The sequence below is a fragment of the Phyllopteryx taeniolatus genome, chromosome 5, assembly GCF_024500385.1.
Source record: "Phyllopteryx taeniolatus isolate TA_2022b chromosome 5, UOR_Ptae_1.2, whole genome shotgun sequence".
In the NCBI taxonomy this organism is placed as follows: domain Eukaryota; kingdom Metazoa; phylum Chordata; class Actinopteri; order Syngnathiformes; family Syngnathidae; genus Phyllopteryx; species Phyllopteryx taeniolatus.
In genome coordinates, this window is record NC_084506.1 from 8,783,475 (window position 1) to 8,804,652 (window position 21,178).

Below are 21,178 nucleotides of genomic sequence, written 5' to 3' on the forward strand. Positions count from 1 at the left end.
AGGGTGTTTGCATTTATGAACATTTTCTCCCCATAACAAATAGTGGTAATGGAAAAAACAATAATAAAAACATGTCAACATTTTGCAACAACCATACAAGTGTATTTTTTTAACTGCTAACAAAAATAAAAGAACATTACTTTACCATCAATGATGTGTGTCGTAGGTGTTTGATTAAGTTGCGTAATACAGTATTTCCCAATTGCGAAAAGACAAAACCCTATTATTATTCTCACTCATCAAAACAATTAAACAAAATCATAACCTGCACGGTAAATTTCTGAAGGAACCTGTGTTTAAAATCTCCTATGACTCTCGTGGTTCCCAGCGTGCTCGTTTTCGTGAAAGAACTACGTTCATAACAATGTATTAAAAAAACAACCAATTTATTCCTGACAGAGGAGTCTCTACATTTTGCAGAGCTCTGGGTTCGTAACGATCCCTATCTTATCCTTAGCAGATAGAGTAGTCGAACAAAAAAACTATCTGATTCTACCCCAGACTTATACAATGTTTCAAAGTGGAAGTATGGAATCGCTGTCGTCTGATTGGTCCACGGTCCCATCTGACGTCATCGTTGCTCTGCAGAATGATGACCATTTGCCGCCGGCTCCAGACGCCGTCCCACATTCTTGCATCTAAAGTTTATAGTGGCTCCCCGCAGTCCTTTTCTTCCTTGACATCTGTTCTTTATGGTCTCCACATACACCCTGGTGGGGGGGCTTTCCTGCAATAAACTCCTACCCCCTTATCTGATTATACTGCAATAAACATCCTTGCTTACCTTCCAAACCAGTTACACCATGAAACTCTATATTATATTACATATAGAATTACATATTAGAATATTATAAAGTATTCTATATTACCTTCAATTTCCCAATAGTTTTCTAGACCAAGGTGTTGTTGCAAAATCTTCCGTAACAGTTGCTATTGGTTTACTGTATATAGCATCAATGCATTGTGTCTGATAAATAATTCCTGGAATCCACCGTTATATTATTATACCAGTGGCTCTAAACCTTTTTACACCATTTACCACCTTAAAAAAACATAACCTAGCTCTGCAAGTACCACTATATTGTACCACATTAAAATACAGTAACTTAGCAAGCCTGAGTGTTCATCGAACATGACATCATGTTGGTATCGTCTATTTTTAAGAATCTACATCTACGTGCTTAATTTCAGTTAAATGATATATCCAGATTCCGTAAAAAACCAGCATAAATATGTGAATTGCAAACCCAATGAAACTGACTCAATTAAAAGTTTTCAATATATAGTTTAAATATGACAAACTGTTATTCATTTAGGTAACCTGCTTTACAGTACCTTACATAAAGATTTCACATTTCGAGTAGGTGGCGATAATGCAACTGATTTGTCAGCGACATTTGAAATTGAAGACTTTCCCAGCATGCCTAGCTGCATTTCTATATAGTTACAGCTAATTACGTGTTTTATCGTGAATGTTAGTTTATGTTTGTGCTTCGCCTTGTGCAATAGTGGTTGTGTGTGTGTGTGTGTGTGTGTGTGTTTTGATGGTACCCTAATTTAAATCGGTGTTGGGTTTAGTGGGGCCTTCTCTTTAGCGTTCAAATATAAATAATTCTGTTGGCTGCTGTTCACTCAGTCAATGAGCTTTATGTTCAAGCACCACTCCTTGTGACTCAATATGACTTTGGGATTATACATGTTAAAGGAACCTGTGTTTTCAAAATCACCTATTAACTCTCGAGGTTCCAGGCGTGTTCGTTTTCGTGAAAGAACTACGATTATAACGATGTGTTAAACGCCAACCAATTTATTCCTGACAGAGGAGTCTAGACATACTTCAGAGCTCTCGGTCAGCAGCTACGCCTACCTTAGCCTTAGCAGAGATGGTGTAGACCGAACAAAACTATCTGTTCCTGGACCCAGCCTTACACAATTTTTCAAAAAGGAAGTGTGGAGTTGTCTTGTCTGGTTGGTCCAGGGTCCATGGACGTCATCGTTGCTATGCAGAATGATGGCCATTGCCGCGACGTCAGCCGTTGGTGCCAGACGCTGTCTCACCACTTCTCACTTTCGCATTTGGTTTGCACCAACGCTTTGTAGCAACGGTTATCTCCGACAGATGTTTCCTGTGACCTCCACATGCACCCTACCGGCAACTTCCAAGCGGCACACGCCCACACCCTATCTTCACTTCACTGCAACAAAGCACCACTGTTCAAGCACAAACCAAGCCACTGGCGCGACCACATCACTTCCCAGCCATTCACAACCAAGCGGCAAAACCACATCCCATCAAAACATATCGATATATTTTCGTTCAGAAGCCTAACTTGCCAAGCACAGATCAATCCATTCGGATCATAGGAATGTAAATCGATACGTCGATATAATGAATGAATCTATGTGTAACCTTTGCCAGACTGATACAGTAGATGTCATTTACTTTATTTCTCATCTGTTCTTCAGTTTCTTTGGATCATGGCGTTTTGTTGCAGCTTTTTGGGATCTTTTGGCTGTCTTCAATTGGTCAGACAGCTTCTATTTAAGGGATTTCTTGATTTAACAGGTCTGGGTCGAAATCAGGCTCGGGTGTGGTCAGTAAAAATGAACCCAAAAATATTAGCAGCAGTTAATTCATGATTCAACAATGTGGACCGTTACTTATTCACACAGGGGCAGGTAGCTTTGAATATTTTGTTCCCCTTCATAAATAAAATCCTCATTTGAAAACAGCATTTCATGTTTATTTGGGATATATTTGTCTGATATTAACGTGTGTGTGTGTGTGTGTCTGCGCGTATCCGTCTGTCTGTCCCAACACTATGCTGTCAGAATCTGACAAACTATACAACACATAACTTTATTTTGTCCTCTCACATCTAAACACACACACACACAGACACATTTGGGTTGTATCACATTCCTCTTGAATTTATACTCCGGCAGTCTCTCCACTGCACCAAAGCAACAAGAAGGCAAGGGAGAGAAGAGCAGTCCCCAAAAGATCACCAAGAGCTGTGAGATAGGGTATAGAGTAACTGTCAGGGTCTTTACCCCTCCGCCACAAACAGTGGACCATACAGTCAGCTATAAACAGCAAGGTAAAGACCTGTGAGGCAGAAACATTGAAGAAATGCATAAAAAGGGGACGTGTGCAAAACAGAACAGGAGCACACGTCTGACTCACCTGAATCAAGGAAGCGGTCAAGAACGCGACAGTGAAAAGAGCACTGGGCATCGTGTGCGCCCCTTTTATCAGGTGAATAACGTATAAGAAAATCAGCTGGCCCGGGATGACCAGAAGAAGCAGGACCTTCGCAGATTTGTGATTTGGTCCTGCGAAATCAAAGAGGAACTTCACAATGTGTTCATCATACAGATATGCCTATCTCATGACATTCCCCTGCCACCCTTTTATACATTTTTGAACCCTTTGACACTTCACCTGAACCAAAGAAGGCGCCACAGGGTTGGTGGCATCTCCTACGATCTTCGGGAACCTCCCCAGATGAGAAATTCAAATGCAAATTTGTGGAAATGCGGCTCGCTTGTATGGAGACAAGGTTTCCTCCGATGCCTGGTGACAATAAGGCCAGACAAATGGGGGTCACCAGTAGAAGCTTTATGTCATCAAATAAAGGGAGGCTGCCTTGTTGGAAGAGGGGATTGAATCTTTGATGACAAATGAAATGACCAAGTCTGAATAATGAACACAATGTATCTGCTCTAATGTAGTTCATCATATTCATTAAGGGCCTGATTTAGTCAGGTCCCAAATAGTTGAATTGCGTGTGATTGGTGGGAATGTTGCGTGTAATCTACTAAGACTGGTAGTAGAAATGGAAAAAGGTGTAAAAGTGGTGGAGACCGCCTTATTTAAATGAGGGTTTTGCACTCTAGTTAGCTCTGATGGATTTTCCCATTGAGTTTGTGGGAGCACCACAAGCATTAAATTAAGTTTGAAGTAATGGGATCGTGTGGAAGAGGCTTACAAACCTAATACCGTGTTAGAGAAAAGTAATCCATAACTCCCAACAATTTTGGGGAAGTCAGAAACCACATAAAAGCCATGTTGTGCTTGAATTAAGTCATTCCAAGTGCGTCGCAATTGGACGTATCCTTTTACCCTAAGTAACATTGGGTTTAAAACTTCGGACAGCGCATCTGAAAACTGCTTGGGAGTAGCCTGCGTCCCGATCAAATTCACCAAAATTGCGTTACACCAGTGGTCTATGTTGCCTCAGAACTAAGACAAGCTCTGAGCAAACTTAAGTTTAGATCGACTTTCAGGCACCAAATTGTCACTCTGCCAAGCGCATCGCCAAGAATACTCCCTCGCTGCGCCAAAACACCCAGCTTGGCGCAGACCGGTCTGGCAAATAGGCAAGCACATGCAGCGAACGTTGGGGTTGTACGAAAATCAGGATCCGCTGGCAGATGCGCTCTCTACGAAAATAGAGCTTTAAGTCGCCATCATTTTTGTTTCTGGCATTTCAAAATTGTTTAGATTGCCTCTCAGTGTGTCTACGAATCCTCTTTGCCACAATAACGGCGGTCATCAAGGATTTTTACTTTTCGATTTTTCTTCATGCTAAATATACAGTAATGAATGTACTGTAGTTACGGATAGTTACATGTCCATCAAAAGTTCAACGACACAAGTTAGGCTATATGAACTGTTTTACTGCTCAGTGACCATTCCATTGTAGTGGGAAGATTGCAAAGGACTATAAAAGTTGAAGCATCTGTTTTTTTTGGGAGAGGAAGTGTGTTTACAAGAGCAGAGATGAAGGAAGGTGAGCCATTTGTACCCCACTCACACCAGCTAGTATGTGGCCAGCTTCTTTCAACTGTGTTGAATGCTAGTCTTTCTAATCAAAGCAGATGTTATTTTTTCAAAATAAGTTACCCAACGCTAATGACTGACTTGTGAAGTACCAGTAGACTGACATTGTAAGAAAATTTGGTATCCATGTAGCTTATATTACTTGAACAATGAGACATACAATAGCATCAGTTTAGTTTTTTTTTTTTTTTAAGATTTCCACAGATTGACCAGAAGAAACATGAAACGGACTTTTGTCATATTTTTTTCCCCTTTATTTTCTCATTAAAACCCATTTCAAAAAAATACAAATGGTTGAGAGAATAGGGTTTTGTGTTTTAGCAATCGATCAATACACAACTGTACACATCAGCAGTCACACTTATTTGTTTAGGTCTTTTTTTTCTCCTCGCATTAAAAATGTAATCCTACAAAATAATCCACATTTTGAATAAATGCACCTGTAATCTGATTGTGGTTTTTTTTTCTGTAACTAATGGAATGCATATTACTTTTGTTACATCCTGATTACGTAACGTCGTTACATATATTCCGTTACTCCCCAAGCCTGCACGCCAAATACTTTAATTTACCTTGAAAAGAAAACAAACAAGAGAAGACAACTCACCATTGATAACTGGGGCATAAAGTATGATTCCGGCCAAGTTTGGGTCTGACACAGTCTGGTGAAGAATAAGTCCACCCATACTGGAAAAAAAAAAACATGTAAACCAGAAAACCAGGGTTCAGATAACAGATAGTCAATACTTCTAAAATATATGTGTATCTCAATCAATTTCATAGAATGTCATATATTTCGGAAGTCAAATTCAAAAAGTGAAAAATGCAAGTTTATCTAGGGTAAAATCCTACCGAATTGCTACAGTAATAATCATTTTTGATTGTTTTCACTAGCCTATGAGAATCAGAATCAGAGCCCACATGATGGCTGCCTCCATCATCAAGGACCTCAATCACCCTCAGCACGGACTAGTCACACTTCCACCCTCAGGCTAGAGGTACAGAAGTCGGAAATGTAAATAAACCTAAGATGCGAGTTTAATATGCTCCGCGACTACGCTCGTAACTCAAAACCCGCACATTCAAATCATCTTCCCCCATTGAAATAAATAAAAATGCCATCAATCTCCCAGCATCGCATTTGCTGATTCTGTTAGCTGTAAGCTATTATCATCATAATTATTAAAAAAGAAATGTGAAACATTTTTCTCTGTCTCATGAATCATTATATTACTGTAAAGTATGTACAATATATGTTTCACTTCTCTCTCTCTCTCTCTCTCTCTCTCTCTCTCTCTCTCTGTCTCGCTCTCTCTGAGAGATATGCAGGTCAAGGCCTTATATATTAAGAACGAGCCTACTGTACAATTTGATAGCAGTACAATAATAGTTCAATACCTGAGTCATGCAAATTGAATCAAATCAAAAGCAAATACCTGCTGATGACCATTGCTGTTATGATTGGTTCCCACCCAGTACGGAGGAGGATCCGACAATCGGCGTGTTTGGAGGAGATCGCAATCCACAGAGGTATCAGGCACAACAAAACCAGATCCAAGAGGTACAACACATACAAATACAAGTCTGTCAAGAGAAAGTGTTGTCATTTAGGATTTACTCCACTGTCGCGTTGTAGACCTAGCTAGCATCAAGAAAAGTAGAAACCAGACCTTGTTTAAAACTGAACACTGCACCCGGACAGGCAGCCCAGGCAATTGCCTTGGGCAGTGATTCCCTACCAGGATGCTGTATGATGTGAGAGATCATCAGGTGTGCCACAGAAAACCTATCCAATTTCACATCATTTGCCCCAAAAAAATGTTTGTTCATTTATTTATGTGGGAAACGTATAGTAACAGGCAGAACAAATAAATGCTCTGAGAATACAGTAAACCTGTGTATCCACCTGTTGCCATTCATACAACAGAATAAGTCATGGCTTCCTGCAAGCATACTGTATATATTAACATTGTGTTCAGTTAAACAGCGCCCAAATTTCACACTGCAATGACATGTCAAGATTCGGAAATGAAGCCAACTTATACTGTAAGGGCACACAAAAAGAATTTTCAAAAAAGAGGATGAAAAGAAAAAAATAACATACTGGTACTCTAAGCTGGAACATGAGAAGATGATGGCAGTTTGTCATCATCAGTCCCACTGCGCAGTATATCTGTTGGAATTTGTTTACAAAGAACCCGTATGCTATATGTCATTTTTAGCTACGTTGTAAACAGTTAGTCGTATCTTAGAATTTGTTTACAAAGAACCCGTTTGCTATATGTCATTTTTAGCTACGTTGCAAGAAGTGAGTCGCCCTGCCAATGATAATTTCTCCTATTAGCAAAATAAGAAAAATGCTCAAATTGTCAAATGCTCATATTTATATCAACTTTGATTCCTGCTGTCAGCTTCCATGTCAGCTTGGTCTGTCCAAACTCTTACGAATTTGGGTTTTCAATAGAAAAATTGTATACTCTTACTCCTTGAAATTTACCAGTATAGTGTTAATGTTCTTCCTCAGTGTGCTTTGTTTTAAGTTTTTGGGCCAACAACAATTGCGGCCCTCTTCAAATCAAAGCAGGACATTACTATGTTTCAAGTAAAGATAAAAGTGATTGGATATACTAACGTATTATATACAACACACACACACAAAAATGTCTTGTAGGAGTGATTTTTTTGTTTTTGTTTGTTTTTTTGTTTCCACTTGATTTTGCTAATGTTAAATGTAAACGCAGTAATCCATGTACTGTATTTAGTTACACCCGCATTAAGAGTAAATGCTTATACAAGTCAGGGACAGTAACAAGTTGTATTGAGCAATGCAAATTCCATGCACTCTCTAACATAAACCCGATATGGCTTCACTATAGACCTATACGGCTAATATAATCATGTCACATTCATAAATGATTGGTCATGGGATAGGTCAGTGGGGTGTGGTAATGAGGTCAAAGGTCACCATCCATCAACATTTTTCTCAATTGGAACAATAGGTTTGATAAATTTAGTGGCCCTGTCTCGCACTTTCAAGCAGAATTGAGGTTGGTTTCATTTGTCAACAAATCCATTATTTTTGCTAACAGGAGAACCTAATGACATACTGTATATCGTACCTGGTCTTTGTAAACAAGTTTAAACAGCTATGTATTATATCTCAGCTAGTTCATTAGCTGCTTTGTTGCTGTTTAACTAATGATAGCTAATAATATGGTGTAAACGTTTCTGATGCTTGGTGGGACTGGGACAATCTGGCATCATACTTTTCTTATGTATCAGATGCACATTTCCACTTACCACTATGACGTTTCTTTTTTCTTTTCATCCTCTTCTTGTTTTTTTCCCATTTGTGTGTCCTGGGTACTAGTTTGCTTCAATTTGGTTTTGTAGAGGGTCTCCCCATTAGGAAATATTTGAATCCTAATGTGTTACTGCACTGTCTAGGAACCTTAAGTGCAGCAGATTTTTTTTTTGTAGCTTTGGCCAGATCTGTCCTTGCCACAAATCTGGTCTCTGAGCTCTTCAGACAGTTCCTTTGACCTCATGATTCTCATGCACTGTGAGCTGTAAGGTCTTATATAGACAGGGGTGTGGCTTTCCTAATCAAGTCCATCCAGTATAATCAAACACAGCTGGACTCCAATGAAGGTGTAGAACCATCTCAAGGATGATCGGAAGAAATTGACAGGATGTACTTATTCATAATAATTATATACAATTATTCTGCTCTACAATACCATTATATCAGTCGCGTTAAACACACACACATCAATGATACGATCATTTATCGTGATAGTTTTTGGGAAAATATATTGTCCTAAAAAATTTGCTATTGGGCTGGGCTGAAAGATAATACATTGAGAGAGAGCAATAGGTAACACAAAAATATTGTTCAAATTGTACAAATAAAAATCTGCACTATGGCAGGATCGCAAAGCAACAACTGTCATAAAACGGAGGATTACGGGATCTGTACTCGCTGATGATAAATTGTAGGGACTCATTGTTTCCAGACATGTGCATCTTGGGACTCACATAGTCTCAAGTGTAAAATGATAAATGGATACATTAAACGGTAAGGGAACAAAGCTTAATCACTTAGAGTCTTAAGTAAAAGTACGTAAAAAGTCCAAGGAAAATCCAGGTTTTAATTATACTGTATGGCTTGTTTGTGATGGGATAAAAGAAAGTCGGTTGACCTTTGTATCATCGCTCAGGCCTTTGAAAGAAAACAAGTGTGTTGTTCTCTGCGCGGTTGACAGGGGAACTATTTTAGACCTATAGAGCCTCCACGTGAACATTGGATGGACCTCAAAGAGCTTGAACCGGTAATGGCCCAGATGTTCAGTGTTTTGGAAGGGGCTTCCTGTCAGACCCAGCATGGGAGGAAGACAATTTACTATCAAGTAGGGAGTAGTGCTCTGCTCAACACCATACTATCCAAGACCTTGACTTGCCTGAGACCAAAACAAGACCAAGACTTTTGGGAGTCGAGACAGAGAAAAGACCAAGACCAAGATAAGGCCAAGAGACTTGTGGTGTTGAGACTAAGAGACTATTTAAAATGGGGTGTTTCCCTATGATGTTGAGTTTTTTGCCCAGTCATGTGACCAAATTTGGAAAACTTAGCCATAGCTTATGTGACGGTGACGGTAACCTGTAAGTCAGGTCATTCATCTCTCAAGACATCAACTGATAGTTTAAACCATAAATATACCGAAAACTATGATGTCTAAAGACTTTATTAATATTGCAAATATTTCCGACCATTGCTGTACTCTTAAAAATACAGTAAATGGTTTATAGCTGGGGATGCACATACGCAATGTACACGAGTCGTACGTATGTCAAAAACAATAAACAAAAGACTGTGCAGAAAATACCGTTGTTGTTTTTAAAGTTGAGGTGAAAATATCTCTGAGAAACCTCAATTGTGAACGTTAGTAAGTCACAGATGCGTAACAATTGTATTACTCATACGACGAATCTGTTTTATTGAAATGATGACATAAACATGTGTTGTTAAATGCCAGTAAGGTAACAGATGTGCTGTTAATACTCAGGAGCTGCAAGTAACATGGAAGTCGTATTTTTTGCAATGATCAAATGATCAGATGTGAAAAAAAAACTGTCAAAACCCTTAAAAACTTGAATAATGGATGATAGTAAGTCAGCATATGTGTACTAATTGCATTAATAAAAAGGAGGATTCTGCCACTCAATTGCTGCTCTACAGTCGGGTTTAAAAACTAAAGGTAAACTGATGAATACTGGCTGAGTTTTATTTTAGTTTTATTTTTTGATAGAAAACATCGGGAAAATTCAATTCATGCCATAATAACATTTTGAGCCTATCACCCTATCCCGTTTTGAGACTGTCTGTCCCAGTTAAGTTAAGGCTAAATAGACTATTTACACGTACTGTTATTATAACATACTCATTTTTAAGCATGATATTGATGCTAATAATACATTGAAAATGTAGTTAATGGCGTAAATAGTCTTAGCAGGTATTTAAAGTAACTTGGAATTATATTGGCTGTAACGTGTGTATGTGGGGGAGGGGCAAAGGCCTTGACATTCAGGAAGCTGATGTATGAAGGCTCAGATAATGCTCTGCCCGTGTGTAACTCTCATGACCTCTCTTTCTCCCTAGACACACACACACACACACACACGGGAAGTCATCCACCCCATTTCACACAATCTCCACATAAAGAGGTTCCTTTTTTTCTTTTTTTTTATGGAACCCCTCTGACATTCCAGGCATAACAAAAACAAGCTACAGAGGCCTGCAGAACTCTGCGACCAGATGTAAGTGATAAATATGTCAGCGGCTTACAAAATGCACAACACACATTATTGGTTTAAACAGTCGTAAATATATCATGCAACTAATGAGCACTTCAAAGATCAACCTTCTACAACTATACCTCTCAGGCTGTGCCGGACCACGCTGACGGAAAATCAGACAAATTTGGAAAACTTGTTCCGGAATTCAATTCTATAGGTTGGCACCTCTGGTGACATTATGCTAATTACAGATGAAAACATTCGTCCCTGCAATTTCGATAGGCCATGGCCCCACGCCCATCTGTGACGTCATGACATGTCATATCAGCATTTGGTTGTCAACATATCAGTACACCATTTGGGATTTAATGTTTAAAAATCAAAGCCGTCACGAGTGTCCGCTCAGGGCCCTTTTGGAAACGATGGGATGGAGACGAATGAGAAGGGCGGGGGTCAAGTTGAGAGGAGTTCGAGGGTTGCCAACAAAGGATCTTTTCACTTTGACATTCTCTGTCAATCAAAAATATGAAATCTTGAAGTGGTAATTGACCGCCACACACCCCTAGAATGAAGGATCCAATACCGTCAGGAAAAATCTGTTTGTGTGTCAATAGCCAATCAGTCTCTCTCAAACACATACACAGATGCACGCATACACACACACACACGCATTGCCCAGATAGCTATGATGTCATAGGTCATATCACCGCTCAGTGGGGTCTTGGTGCATGGACTCTGGATAATACTTTTGACTGGACAATGCTTTTGTTAGAAGCAGAGATTTTTAAAATCGACCTATTCATCTTTCTTTTTAGCTCAGCAAAACAATGGCGCTAAACAATAGCGCTTCAAAGTCATCCATCAAGCTCTTTGACATGAGCGTAACAGGGAAGGATATAGGTCAGAAGATCATCAATGAAAGTCATCAACATTTTTGACCGGTCATGGTATTATGATGAAGTTCAAAGGTCAAGGGACATCCCATCGAAACCCGTCAATCAAAATTAATGACACATGGAATTCTCGACGGCCAAAATGTTTCGGCTGAAAATAGCCCAAAAGGACATTTTCAGCTTCGGACTGAAAGACTTTTGTCACCGAAATAAAACAGTCGAAAAAACATGTTTATTGTTGCTGACTCATAGCTTTGCCGCGGCTGGCAAGCGAGCTTGTACACTACATATTTAAGAAATATTTGCTATTAACAAGCAATGTCCATTGGACTATACTGAGTATGTGGCACCAAAAATGATCATCTTTATTACGGCAACAGTTCAAATTTGCCTGTCGCAATGAATTGTGGGAACTGCGCGGCTTTACCATCATTATGCTAGTGGCTCGTCCAAACTACAGCGTCCCAATTGGCGCCCAACCTTTTTGCGTTCCGCTGTTTGGCTACTAAAGTGGAATGCTTGTTGCGTGCTATTTAATTGCGCCATGCCAGCTAACCTGCAAACTACAGCTAACGCGGCTAAATAAAATGCCGAGCCGAGGAGGCGACTTTTTGGGGAGATTCCACTGTGGTTATATGCTCAATTGTACTTACCTATGAAGGAGTAGAACCACTGACTGAAGCAGGCCAGTAAGGCCAAAGTGATGAGGTCTCCAAAGCTGGCTGCCATGGGTGTGGCCACATTGTCAGGGTTGATCCCAATTCGCTTTGAGCCGATAATCACTCCCACCATTATAATACCTAGACAGAGTCAAAGTATATGGACCATGCTTTATTTGTATGAATATATCTGTTTTTGATACAGTTTGTCTTTTTATACATTGCTCTGTGATCGGTGATCAGTTGATGATCAAATGGATCGTAATAGAGTGGACACTGAAGTTTAGAAGTCGTGTTGATGTGCATAATATACAGTACAGTATATGCTTAATGGTTTTAATGTGCATTGAAACTTGAGGGGGGTTCCATATGTCAGCAAATGCCTAATGTTAAAAAATGTTAAGTATAATGCTTACACATAATCAAACATACGGACATGTGCGTGTGGTGATCCTTTTGGAAAGAGAGGAGGGAAAATAAGAGTGGGGTTAATAGGCGTCATGTACACGCAATTACAGTGTCGAGATAACAATGCCTAACTCAGAAATGTCAAACATATGCGTGCATGAGCGTCACGATATTAAACGTTAGACGGGGAGCATCTTGACGCATCAAAGTCATCCATTCTAACTTTACAGGTAACGTCATGACACTCATGATCAAAAAGTGATCTATCATAATTCGATGAGTCACATGTTTAATGACTTCATGCCGAGTTGTGACTAAAGCAGCACTCCATCTCCTCCTAATATCCTGCATTCAGAAGAACCAAAAGTACAATCCTACAGTCAGGTAGCAAATGAATGAACCAAGATGACAGAAGACAATTTTGTAATGTTATATTTACCCTGCAGCAGTGAAGCCACAAATGCGGTACAAACGCTGGTTGAACACAGAAGGACAACGTGATCAAATGGTATCCTCCCATCGGCAATCCAGCCCAACACTATAGCCATGAGGGAGGCTAAAAGGGCCAGAACAGTCGATTGTAGCTGTAGGATAAGTACTATAAGTAAATAGCCCCCATGGTAAAATGTTACAATAGCTGCTCGCTGGTGTATGATACATTTAGCTTGGGACAGACTTTTCAGAATGAACCTGCTTGAGCGCCAGGTTTCCAATGATCAACATCCACTTTTCGTTTGCAAGTTCCATTTTTCCTGCATTTACCTGAAATACAAACATATTAATATATGAAATATAACAGGATGACTCGATAAAACAAAAGATAAATAAATGTATGGTATGTTTTTTAATTTGCAATATTTTTATGACTTTGTTTTGAACGTGGATACAAAATAAATAAATAAATAAATTGCTCTCCTCGGAAAACTATAACAGGTGATGTTAAAATAATGGGGGGGGGGGGGGAACAATTGAAAACAACAGCAAAAAAAATTGTAGTTACAGAAGACAAATAATCTACAGAATAGAAATAATCAACACAAACCGATAATAAATTGCCTGCTTATTATTAAGTACCTGATCATTATATTCGAAAAGGAGTAGAAAGAAGTACAAACTTATCGGTTCCTACCCCTTTATCTCGACGTTACTATCGGTATATCAACAATATTTAAGAATATTCATATAATACTATCTTTCGTCAAATTAAGTATAATGTTATACAGCATGTGTATATGTGCATCATATACATACAGTATATCATATTCCTTCTCCCAAAAAACGAATTTATGAACCAATATGTAGTTATCCGTATATACTATCAACTTTCCCTACACCAATCGTCTATTAATACGATACAGTTAATAATAATAAACAATGTACCCGATACAATATATTTTCCCATAACAATAACATAATTTTACCTCTAAGAAATAAATAATATAGGAACATATAAGGTCATAATACAACTACATAGCTAATTCCAAACCTTGTGATTTTAATTTGGTGTTACTATTTGAACTAACTTAAATGAAATATTTGACCCCCACCCCAGCATATACATTACTTTATGTGCTGCAAGTGGATCTGCTGTCACAATAAGTCAGTGTGAAGTTTCACAAGAGCACAAGACACCCCATGATGCAAGGGGTCAAAATATGATTCCGTGAAAGAGACTATTGTTCAATCTGTTTGTGGTTGTTGATTGAATTAAATTCAAGTCTTCTACTTTTCGCTGTCCAGTACAATGTTGTGTGACCTCCAGCGAGTGCGTAGTATGATACTGCAGTGCCCACTGGCTAAGGCAAATAATATAGCATGTTTATCATTTTTTTGTGTGTATCCTCAACATGATGAATCTGCTCAATTGTTCATCCATCAACCATATGATACATCAAATAGTAGCTTCTAGTCTTTGAGCCATTAGGAGGTACCATACAATGGAATCATGGCAAATGAATTGTGAGGTAGGCCCTCTCGCCTCTTGTCCAACAAGTGATTCCTGACCTCATAAATATTGTCCTCGGTGAATGGACAAAAATATGCAACAAGGTGGAATCTGTTACACCTGCATGTTACGTGTGCTGCTACAGCACATGTATACAGGGCGTCATAATACTTTAGTCCATACCATGTATGCCTGTGCATGTTGCTGTGCGCACACTCACAGCCGTTGACAGTCGAGAGGCAAGCGTCATTTCCAGGTTTCCCTTCATGCCCAACACAGCAGGAAGCAATATGAAGATCTCTGTGATTTCTTGGAATATGTCCCAGCTCTGCCAAGGAAATGCAAACAGGGGTGCAAAAAAATACAAAATGATCATAATAATAATACAAATCTCACCCAGAGGATACACACACACAGGGTTTAAAGGAGACATATTATGGTATTTTTTGTCACAGTTTAAAACAGTTCCCACGTGTCTTAAAAAAAGGACGCTGATATTCTTCAGTCAAAATACTCAAAAGGATAAAGATTCACAGCACACCTAATATCCAATTGTAACACTCTTGTTGAAATTACAGTACTTGGTTTTGGAAGTGCAGTTCTGTCTCATACCCGCTGTACTACGGCTTTCATTACCACGATGACCAGGGGCTGAGCTACGACCTGTTCTCAAACAGTCCAGAGTCTAAAAGGAGAAGCGAGCCACCATGAACTTGCGGTCGAAATCTATTTTCACTTGTGGTGGCAGCACTTCACCACCAAAGCTGCCGAAAAGGGCTCTTTGCACGTATTGTTTCACGTTGCCAAAATAAGGCACTGTTTTGAAAAATTGCATTCTTATACACGCGGTGTTTACAGGTCACAAACTAACCATCACATATGTACATCATCTTTGTACGTCCTCCTCCAAAGCACCATGCAGCAAATTAAAGAAAGGCTTCCAGATGTATCAGAATCAGAATCATCTTTATTTGCCAAGTATGTCAAAAACATACAAGGAATTTGTTTCCGGTAGTTGGAACCGCTCTAGTACAACAAGCCAGACAGACAGCCATTTGACAGAAAATACTTTTGAGACATAAAAACACAGTACGGAGAGTACTGTGTTTTTTTTGTTGTTTTTTTTTGACAATTGTGCAAATGGTGCAGACACTTCTCAAGCACATGAGTGGCCAGTATTGGTCAACAGCAAATATGCAAATAGTACAAAGTGACTCCTACAGCGAGTGCAGGAATAATGCATAACTGGCCCGACAGAAATGTGCCAAAATTGGCAGCATGTTACAATAGAATTGTCAGTTAACTGTTTAAGAAGTTAATGGCAAGAGGGAAGAAGCTGTTTGAACGTCTGCTAGTTTTAGTTTGCATTGTTCGATAGTGTCTACCAGAGGGAAGGAGCTGGAACAGGTGGTGACCGGGATGTGGACAGTCCAAGAGGATTTTGCATGCTCTTGTCTTAGTTCTGGCAGTGTACAATTCCTCAAGGGTGGGTTGAGGGGTGCCGGCAATTTTTTCAGCAGTTTTGATTGTCCATTGCAGTCCGAGTTTGTCCTTTTTGTGGCAGCACCAAACCAGACTGTGATAGATGAACACAGGACTGATTCGATGACTGCCGTACAGAACTGCCTCAACAGTTCCTGTGGCAGGCTGTGCTTCCTCAGAAGCCGCAGGTAGTCCATCCTCTGCTGGGCCTTTTTTAGGATGGAGTTGATTTTGGTCTCGCACTTTTGATCCTAAGAGACTGTAATTCCCAGGAACTTGAAGGTCTCAATGGTTGACACAGGGTAGTTGGACAGCGTGAGGGGCAGCTGTGGTGAAGGATGGCTCCTGAAGTCCACGATCATCTCTACAGTCTTGAGTGTGTTCAGCTCCAGGTTGTGTTGATATGCAGACTTGTAACCGCCTTTGATAAGGCCAATGACTGTGGTGTGGTCTGCAAACTTCAGGAGTTTGACAGCTGGGTGTGTTGAGGTGCAGTCGTTAGTGTAGAGAGAGAAGAGCAGCAGAGAGAGGACACATCCTTGGGACGCCTCAGTGCTGTGTCCTGCCCGTCAGCAAGCTATGAATCCACAGGCAGATGGCAGGCGAGACGCTGAGCTGGAGTAGCTTGTAGGAGAGGAGCTCAGGGATGATGGTGTTGAACGCAGAGCTGAAGTCCACGAACAGGATCCTCACGTAGGTCCCCCGCGCCGTCGAGGTGTTCTAGGATGAAGTGCAGTCTCATATTGAATGCGTCATCCACAGACCTGATTGCTCGGTAGGCAAACTGCAGGGGTTCCAGCTGGGGACCTGTGATGCTCTTGAGGTGCGTTTAAAGGACTTCATGACCACAGATGTCAGGGTGACAGGCCTGTAGTCATCCAGACCCGAGATTGCAGGTTTCTTGGGGACTGGGTCTTTTACTGTACAAGTTTGAAAATAAGGTTCGACAAATGTCATTTTATAGAATTGGGTTAAGTCAAATTAAGGTTCTTTATGATTATCACGTGCAAATGTTAATCACGTTTTTTCTGCACCGAATCAAATTGAGAATCGTATTGCTGCCATCTTGAATCGAATCGTATCGAATCGTTCCGCCCGTGAAGATATCGTTTTTGAATTGAATCACTGCCTGTGTATCTAGATATGTATCGAATCGGCCTCGTGCCAGAGATTGCCAACCCTTGTTACTGTGGTGTCTATTTTCTCGGACTCTTTTGTTAAACCTTTCCTTTGTGTTTTCACTCAAGTTTGCACCTGCACATTATAAAATATGGTTGAGCACTCCAGATTCCAATGTGACCTGTATGAACCCTAGCTGACTTCCTAAAAAGCCTGGCTGCTTGACTCTAATAGCTGAGGCCATTATAGCTACCTTTGGGGCCTAGTCTAAGATACTGGAGTATGATAATTAGCCTCTTTACAGCACTGTGACTGAGAACATGACCTTTGTATGGAATACCAATGGATTATAGTCGGCCCGCAATTGCACGTACAGGACCATAAAAGGCCTCCAGAGAAGGCACAAACAGGTTAGGTAATTGGGCTATGTTCTACACCAATGTAAATAGAACGAAACCGCAAGAGTCCGCAACGGATATGGCATCAGGAGATTATGTGCAAAAATCCCATTATACTTGTCCGTCAGCGTGCGGATTTGTGCATGTGACACATGCACCGTATACATTGACAAGCACAATACCCGATTGTCACATTTAAACAACATGCTAATGCTAATCTGTGCTAACACTGCAGCTCTGCATACTTTTTGGATTTGACATGGTATTGGTGCTGTGGTATTGGAAATGGTGGCTCCTTGCCCAACTTTGCTGCCAGATAATGGGTGGAGAAATGTGGCACTACTTGAGAACAATTCCATTAAATCACTTGCTATTTCATCACCTGAACCACATCAAGAAGCAGTCCAGCAGAGACGGTTCCCAGCCCAGCCAGAAGGAACGGCACCAGGATTTGCAGCACCAAGGCGTAGACTGACTCAGCAGGTAACTCTGCACCACGTGGCATCTTTGCCTCCTCAGACCCACTGAATCTTGACCCGCTGTAGCACTCATTGGGCAGTAGTGGGTCTGTCTCAGTGTAGTCCTGTGGTTCATAATTGACACTGACCGGTAAAATATTAACTTTAGGGATAAGATGGTTCGGTCCTGCAGAGTGTTGTGGTAAGTGGTGGTTCTGGATGGGCGTTTTATCCTTAGACCCACTTGTTATCACATCCTTTGAGTCTGGGAATACCATAATGTCAAGTTGGCTTCTGGCAAGATGGAATCCTGCTCTACTTGCTCTAAACAAACACAAACATAAACAAATTCAAATAAGGAACTCTTTCTGTCCATGAATTGCAAAGTAGGAGAAACAAAGCAAAATGTTTCTGGTCGTTTGGTAGTTTGTTTGATTCTGATTTGGTTACAAAGTAGTGAGAAAGAGGGGTTGTTTAGAGTCATCTGATGTGAAGATTGCCTCCATTGTCACTCTACACACGCAAGTCTAATCAGCAGCACTGAGGTTGTCTTGTCTGACAGTGGTACGCGACTTAATTTGACATTCCTAAGAGATGCCTAGGTATGACACAACAGAGGTCATAGTCAAGTGATGTTTTTTTCTTACAATTTTGAATACATTCATTCATTCATTTTCCGTACCACTTATTCTCACTCGGGTTGCGGGCGTGCTGGAGCTTCTCCCAGCTGACTCTGGGCGAGAGGCAGGGTACATCCTGAACTGGCTGCCAGCCCGTCGCAGGGCACCATTTGCACTCGCATTCACACCTACGGGCAATTTAGAGTCTTCAGTCAACCTACCATGCATGTTTTTGGGAGGTGCGAGGAAAGCGGAGTACCCGGAGAAAACCCACACAGGCACGGGGAGAACATGCAAAGTCCACACAGGCGAGGCCGGATTTGAACCTTGGTCCTCAGAACTGTGAGGCAGATGTGCTTACCAGTTGTCCACCATGCTGCCATTTTGAATCCATCCATCCATTTTCTGAGCCGCTTCTCCTCACTAGGGTCGCAGGCGTGCTGGAGCCTATCCCAGGAATCATCGGGCAGGAGGCGGGGTACACCCTGTACCGGTTGCCAGCCAATCGCAGGGCACATACAAACAAACAACCATTCGCACTCACATTCACGCCTACGGGCAATTTAGAGTTGTCAATTAACCTAGCATGCATGTTTTTGGGACGTGGGAGGAAACCGGAGTGCCCGGAGAAAACCCACGCAGGCACGGCGAGAACATGCAAACTCCACACAGGAGGCCACTTTGAGGCTCACGCTCTCGCCAGTCGTTCACCATGCCGCCATTTTGAATCCAATTTGCTAAAATTATGTGAGGAACAGACAAAGACATAATTTCCTACATTTCTTAGTCACTGCTACAATATTTTGGACATTATTATTGCCAAAGATGGTCATAGGATGACCAGTAACCAATCATAATGTAAGGTTTCGATAAATTGTTGGGATAAAAATATTTAAATTCTTACGGATGCATATTACTTTAAAACATTTGTACTATTTGACCTACCTGGTCTGTAGATGGTGAAAGAGGAGAAAGTTTGAAGTCCGTATCTTCCACAAATTAACTTATAATGCTAGGCGCGTGTGTTTGTGTGTGTGTGTTTAAGTCCGCATACATGTGTTTAACACCTCGTTTACGAAACAGTTGCCTTAAATGAATAAAAAATAAATCTTTTTAAAAGGCCTTACCATTAATGTTCCGTAAGTCCACAGACAATAACTTCTCACGCTGCACTGCTGACTGTGACGGTTCCTTGTGGCATCCTCCTCTGAATGATGTGCTGAGTGTCCACAATGAGTTAAGTGCGGCATCATCCCACCCCTCTCACAACCGCTCCATACACACTCGCACATATCATATACTGTAGCAAGCATGCTCGCAACTTTTGACAGTTATCTGTTAGGAGAACGCTAATACTTGCCTGCACTTTACTGTTTAGCAATTATAGCTGTTTCCACTAATACTGCACGTTATACTTGCCAAGCCAAACATTCGTACACGCAGCACACTGATCCTACTTTCTCGAGTAACCCAGGTTTTAAAGTCTACTTCTTAGAAGCAGGCGTTGGCACGTCCATGGCAGTTGGTGGTAATTCAGTGCCAGCTTGTGGCATGTAAGTGGAAGAGAGTCACACCAAAGTGTTGTTCCCTTATTTGGGGGGCCCTGGATGTATCCAAGAATGGCATAAAGTCTCCGTTTTTGACTTGAGAAAATACAGTTGAAACCAGCTAAAGCTTGGGTGCAAATGGGTCTTCCAAATGGACAATGAGCTGAAGCATACTGCCAAACTGGTTACAAAGTGGCTTAAATATAACAAAGTCAGTGTTCTGGAGTGGCCATCACAAAGCCCTAATCTCAATGCTATTGAACAATTATGGGCAGACCTGAAAAGGCATGTGCGAGCAAGGTTGCCTACAAACTTGGCTCCGTTACACCAGTTCTGTCAGGAGGAGTGGGCCAATATTGTGAGAAGCTGCACAGTTTAAAGGCAATGGTACTCAATACTAATAGAATGTATGTCAACTTCGAACTTTGTAGAAAGTAATGAAAAATTGGCTAAAAAAAATTCTATCCCTCATTATTCCGGCATTTAGTGATTATAAATAACATGTAATTATCTGGTTTTAACTGTAAATAACACACCTGTAAAATAAATAATCTTGCATACAATAAATAAAAGGCACCAACAAAAAAAGTGTCTAATGTTGGATTGTTCTACTTGTACTCATGAAGCTATGTTCCTTTCTTTTAACAATGAAGTTCCATTTCCAAAACATCCAAGGCCAGAGGGGTGCCCACATCTCGGGATGACTCCCTTTTCTTCTTTATAGCACCCAAGGTAGATTACTGAAGAATGATGTTCTTAGGATGACTCCCTTTTCTGATAACACCCAAGGCCAGAGGTACCTTCTGCTAAACTATATATCAAAACCTTCTACTGAACAGTCATAACGAAACCTTCGGACGTGTATAAAAGGAGTTAGCTCAAATAAACAAGGTGTGTCATTCACTGAACCTGCACTCTGGTGGGCAGTTGATTGAATGCACCCTGAGACTCAGCACGTTGGTGTCTTGTTTTTTCCTCTCTCTTTGCACAAAGAAAACGAACACGCA

General features: G+C 40.7%; 1 protein-coding gene and 1 long non-coding RNA gene across 8 annotated transcripts in view; one reads left to right on the plus strand and one right to left on the minus strand.

Annotated features, from left to right (window-relative positions):
- The window catches only part of LOC133477591 (uncharacterized), a 15,134-nt gene extending 8,732 nt beyond the window's left edge, over positions 1-6,402 (plus strand). Inside the window, exon 3 of the long non-coding RNA XR_009788415.1 lies at positions 6,323-6,402. This is a non-coding gene — a long non-coding RNA (uncharacterized LOC133477591). The remainder of the gene's footprint in view (positions 1-6,322) is intronic.
- The window catches only part of slc41a2a (solute carrier family 41 member 2a), a 22,343-nt gene extending 2,111 nt beyond the window's left edge, over positions 1-20,232 (minus strand). The window contains exons 1-11 of one of the 7 annotated variants that reach the window (XM_061772447.1): positions 19,752-19,811; positions 18,249-18,328; positions 17,929-18,129; positions 14,768-14,875; positions 13,293-13,364; positions 13,042-13,186; positions 12,189-12,335; positions 6,283-6,430; positions 5,454-5,533; positions 3,446-3,577; positions 3,188-3,336 (exon numbers count right to left, since the gene is read on the minus strand). In XM_061772447.1, coding sequence (XP_061628431.1) covers positions 3,188-3,336; positions 3,446-3,577; positions 5,454-5,533; positions 6,283-6,430; positions 12,189-12,335; positions 13,042-13,186; positions 13,293-13,364; positions 14,768-14,875; positions 17,929-18,051 — 1,104 coding nt within the window. In that variant the 5' untranslated portion in view covers positions 18,052-18,129; positions 18,249-18,328; positions 19,752-19,811. The other 6 variants (XM_061772446.1, XM_061772445.1, XM_061772443.1 and 3 more) reach the window with 6 other exon arrangements.
- Between the last annotated feature and the right edge of the window lie 946 nt (positions 20,233-21,178).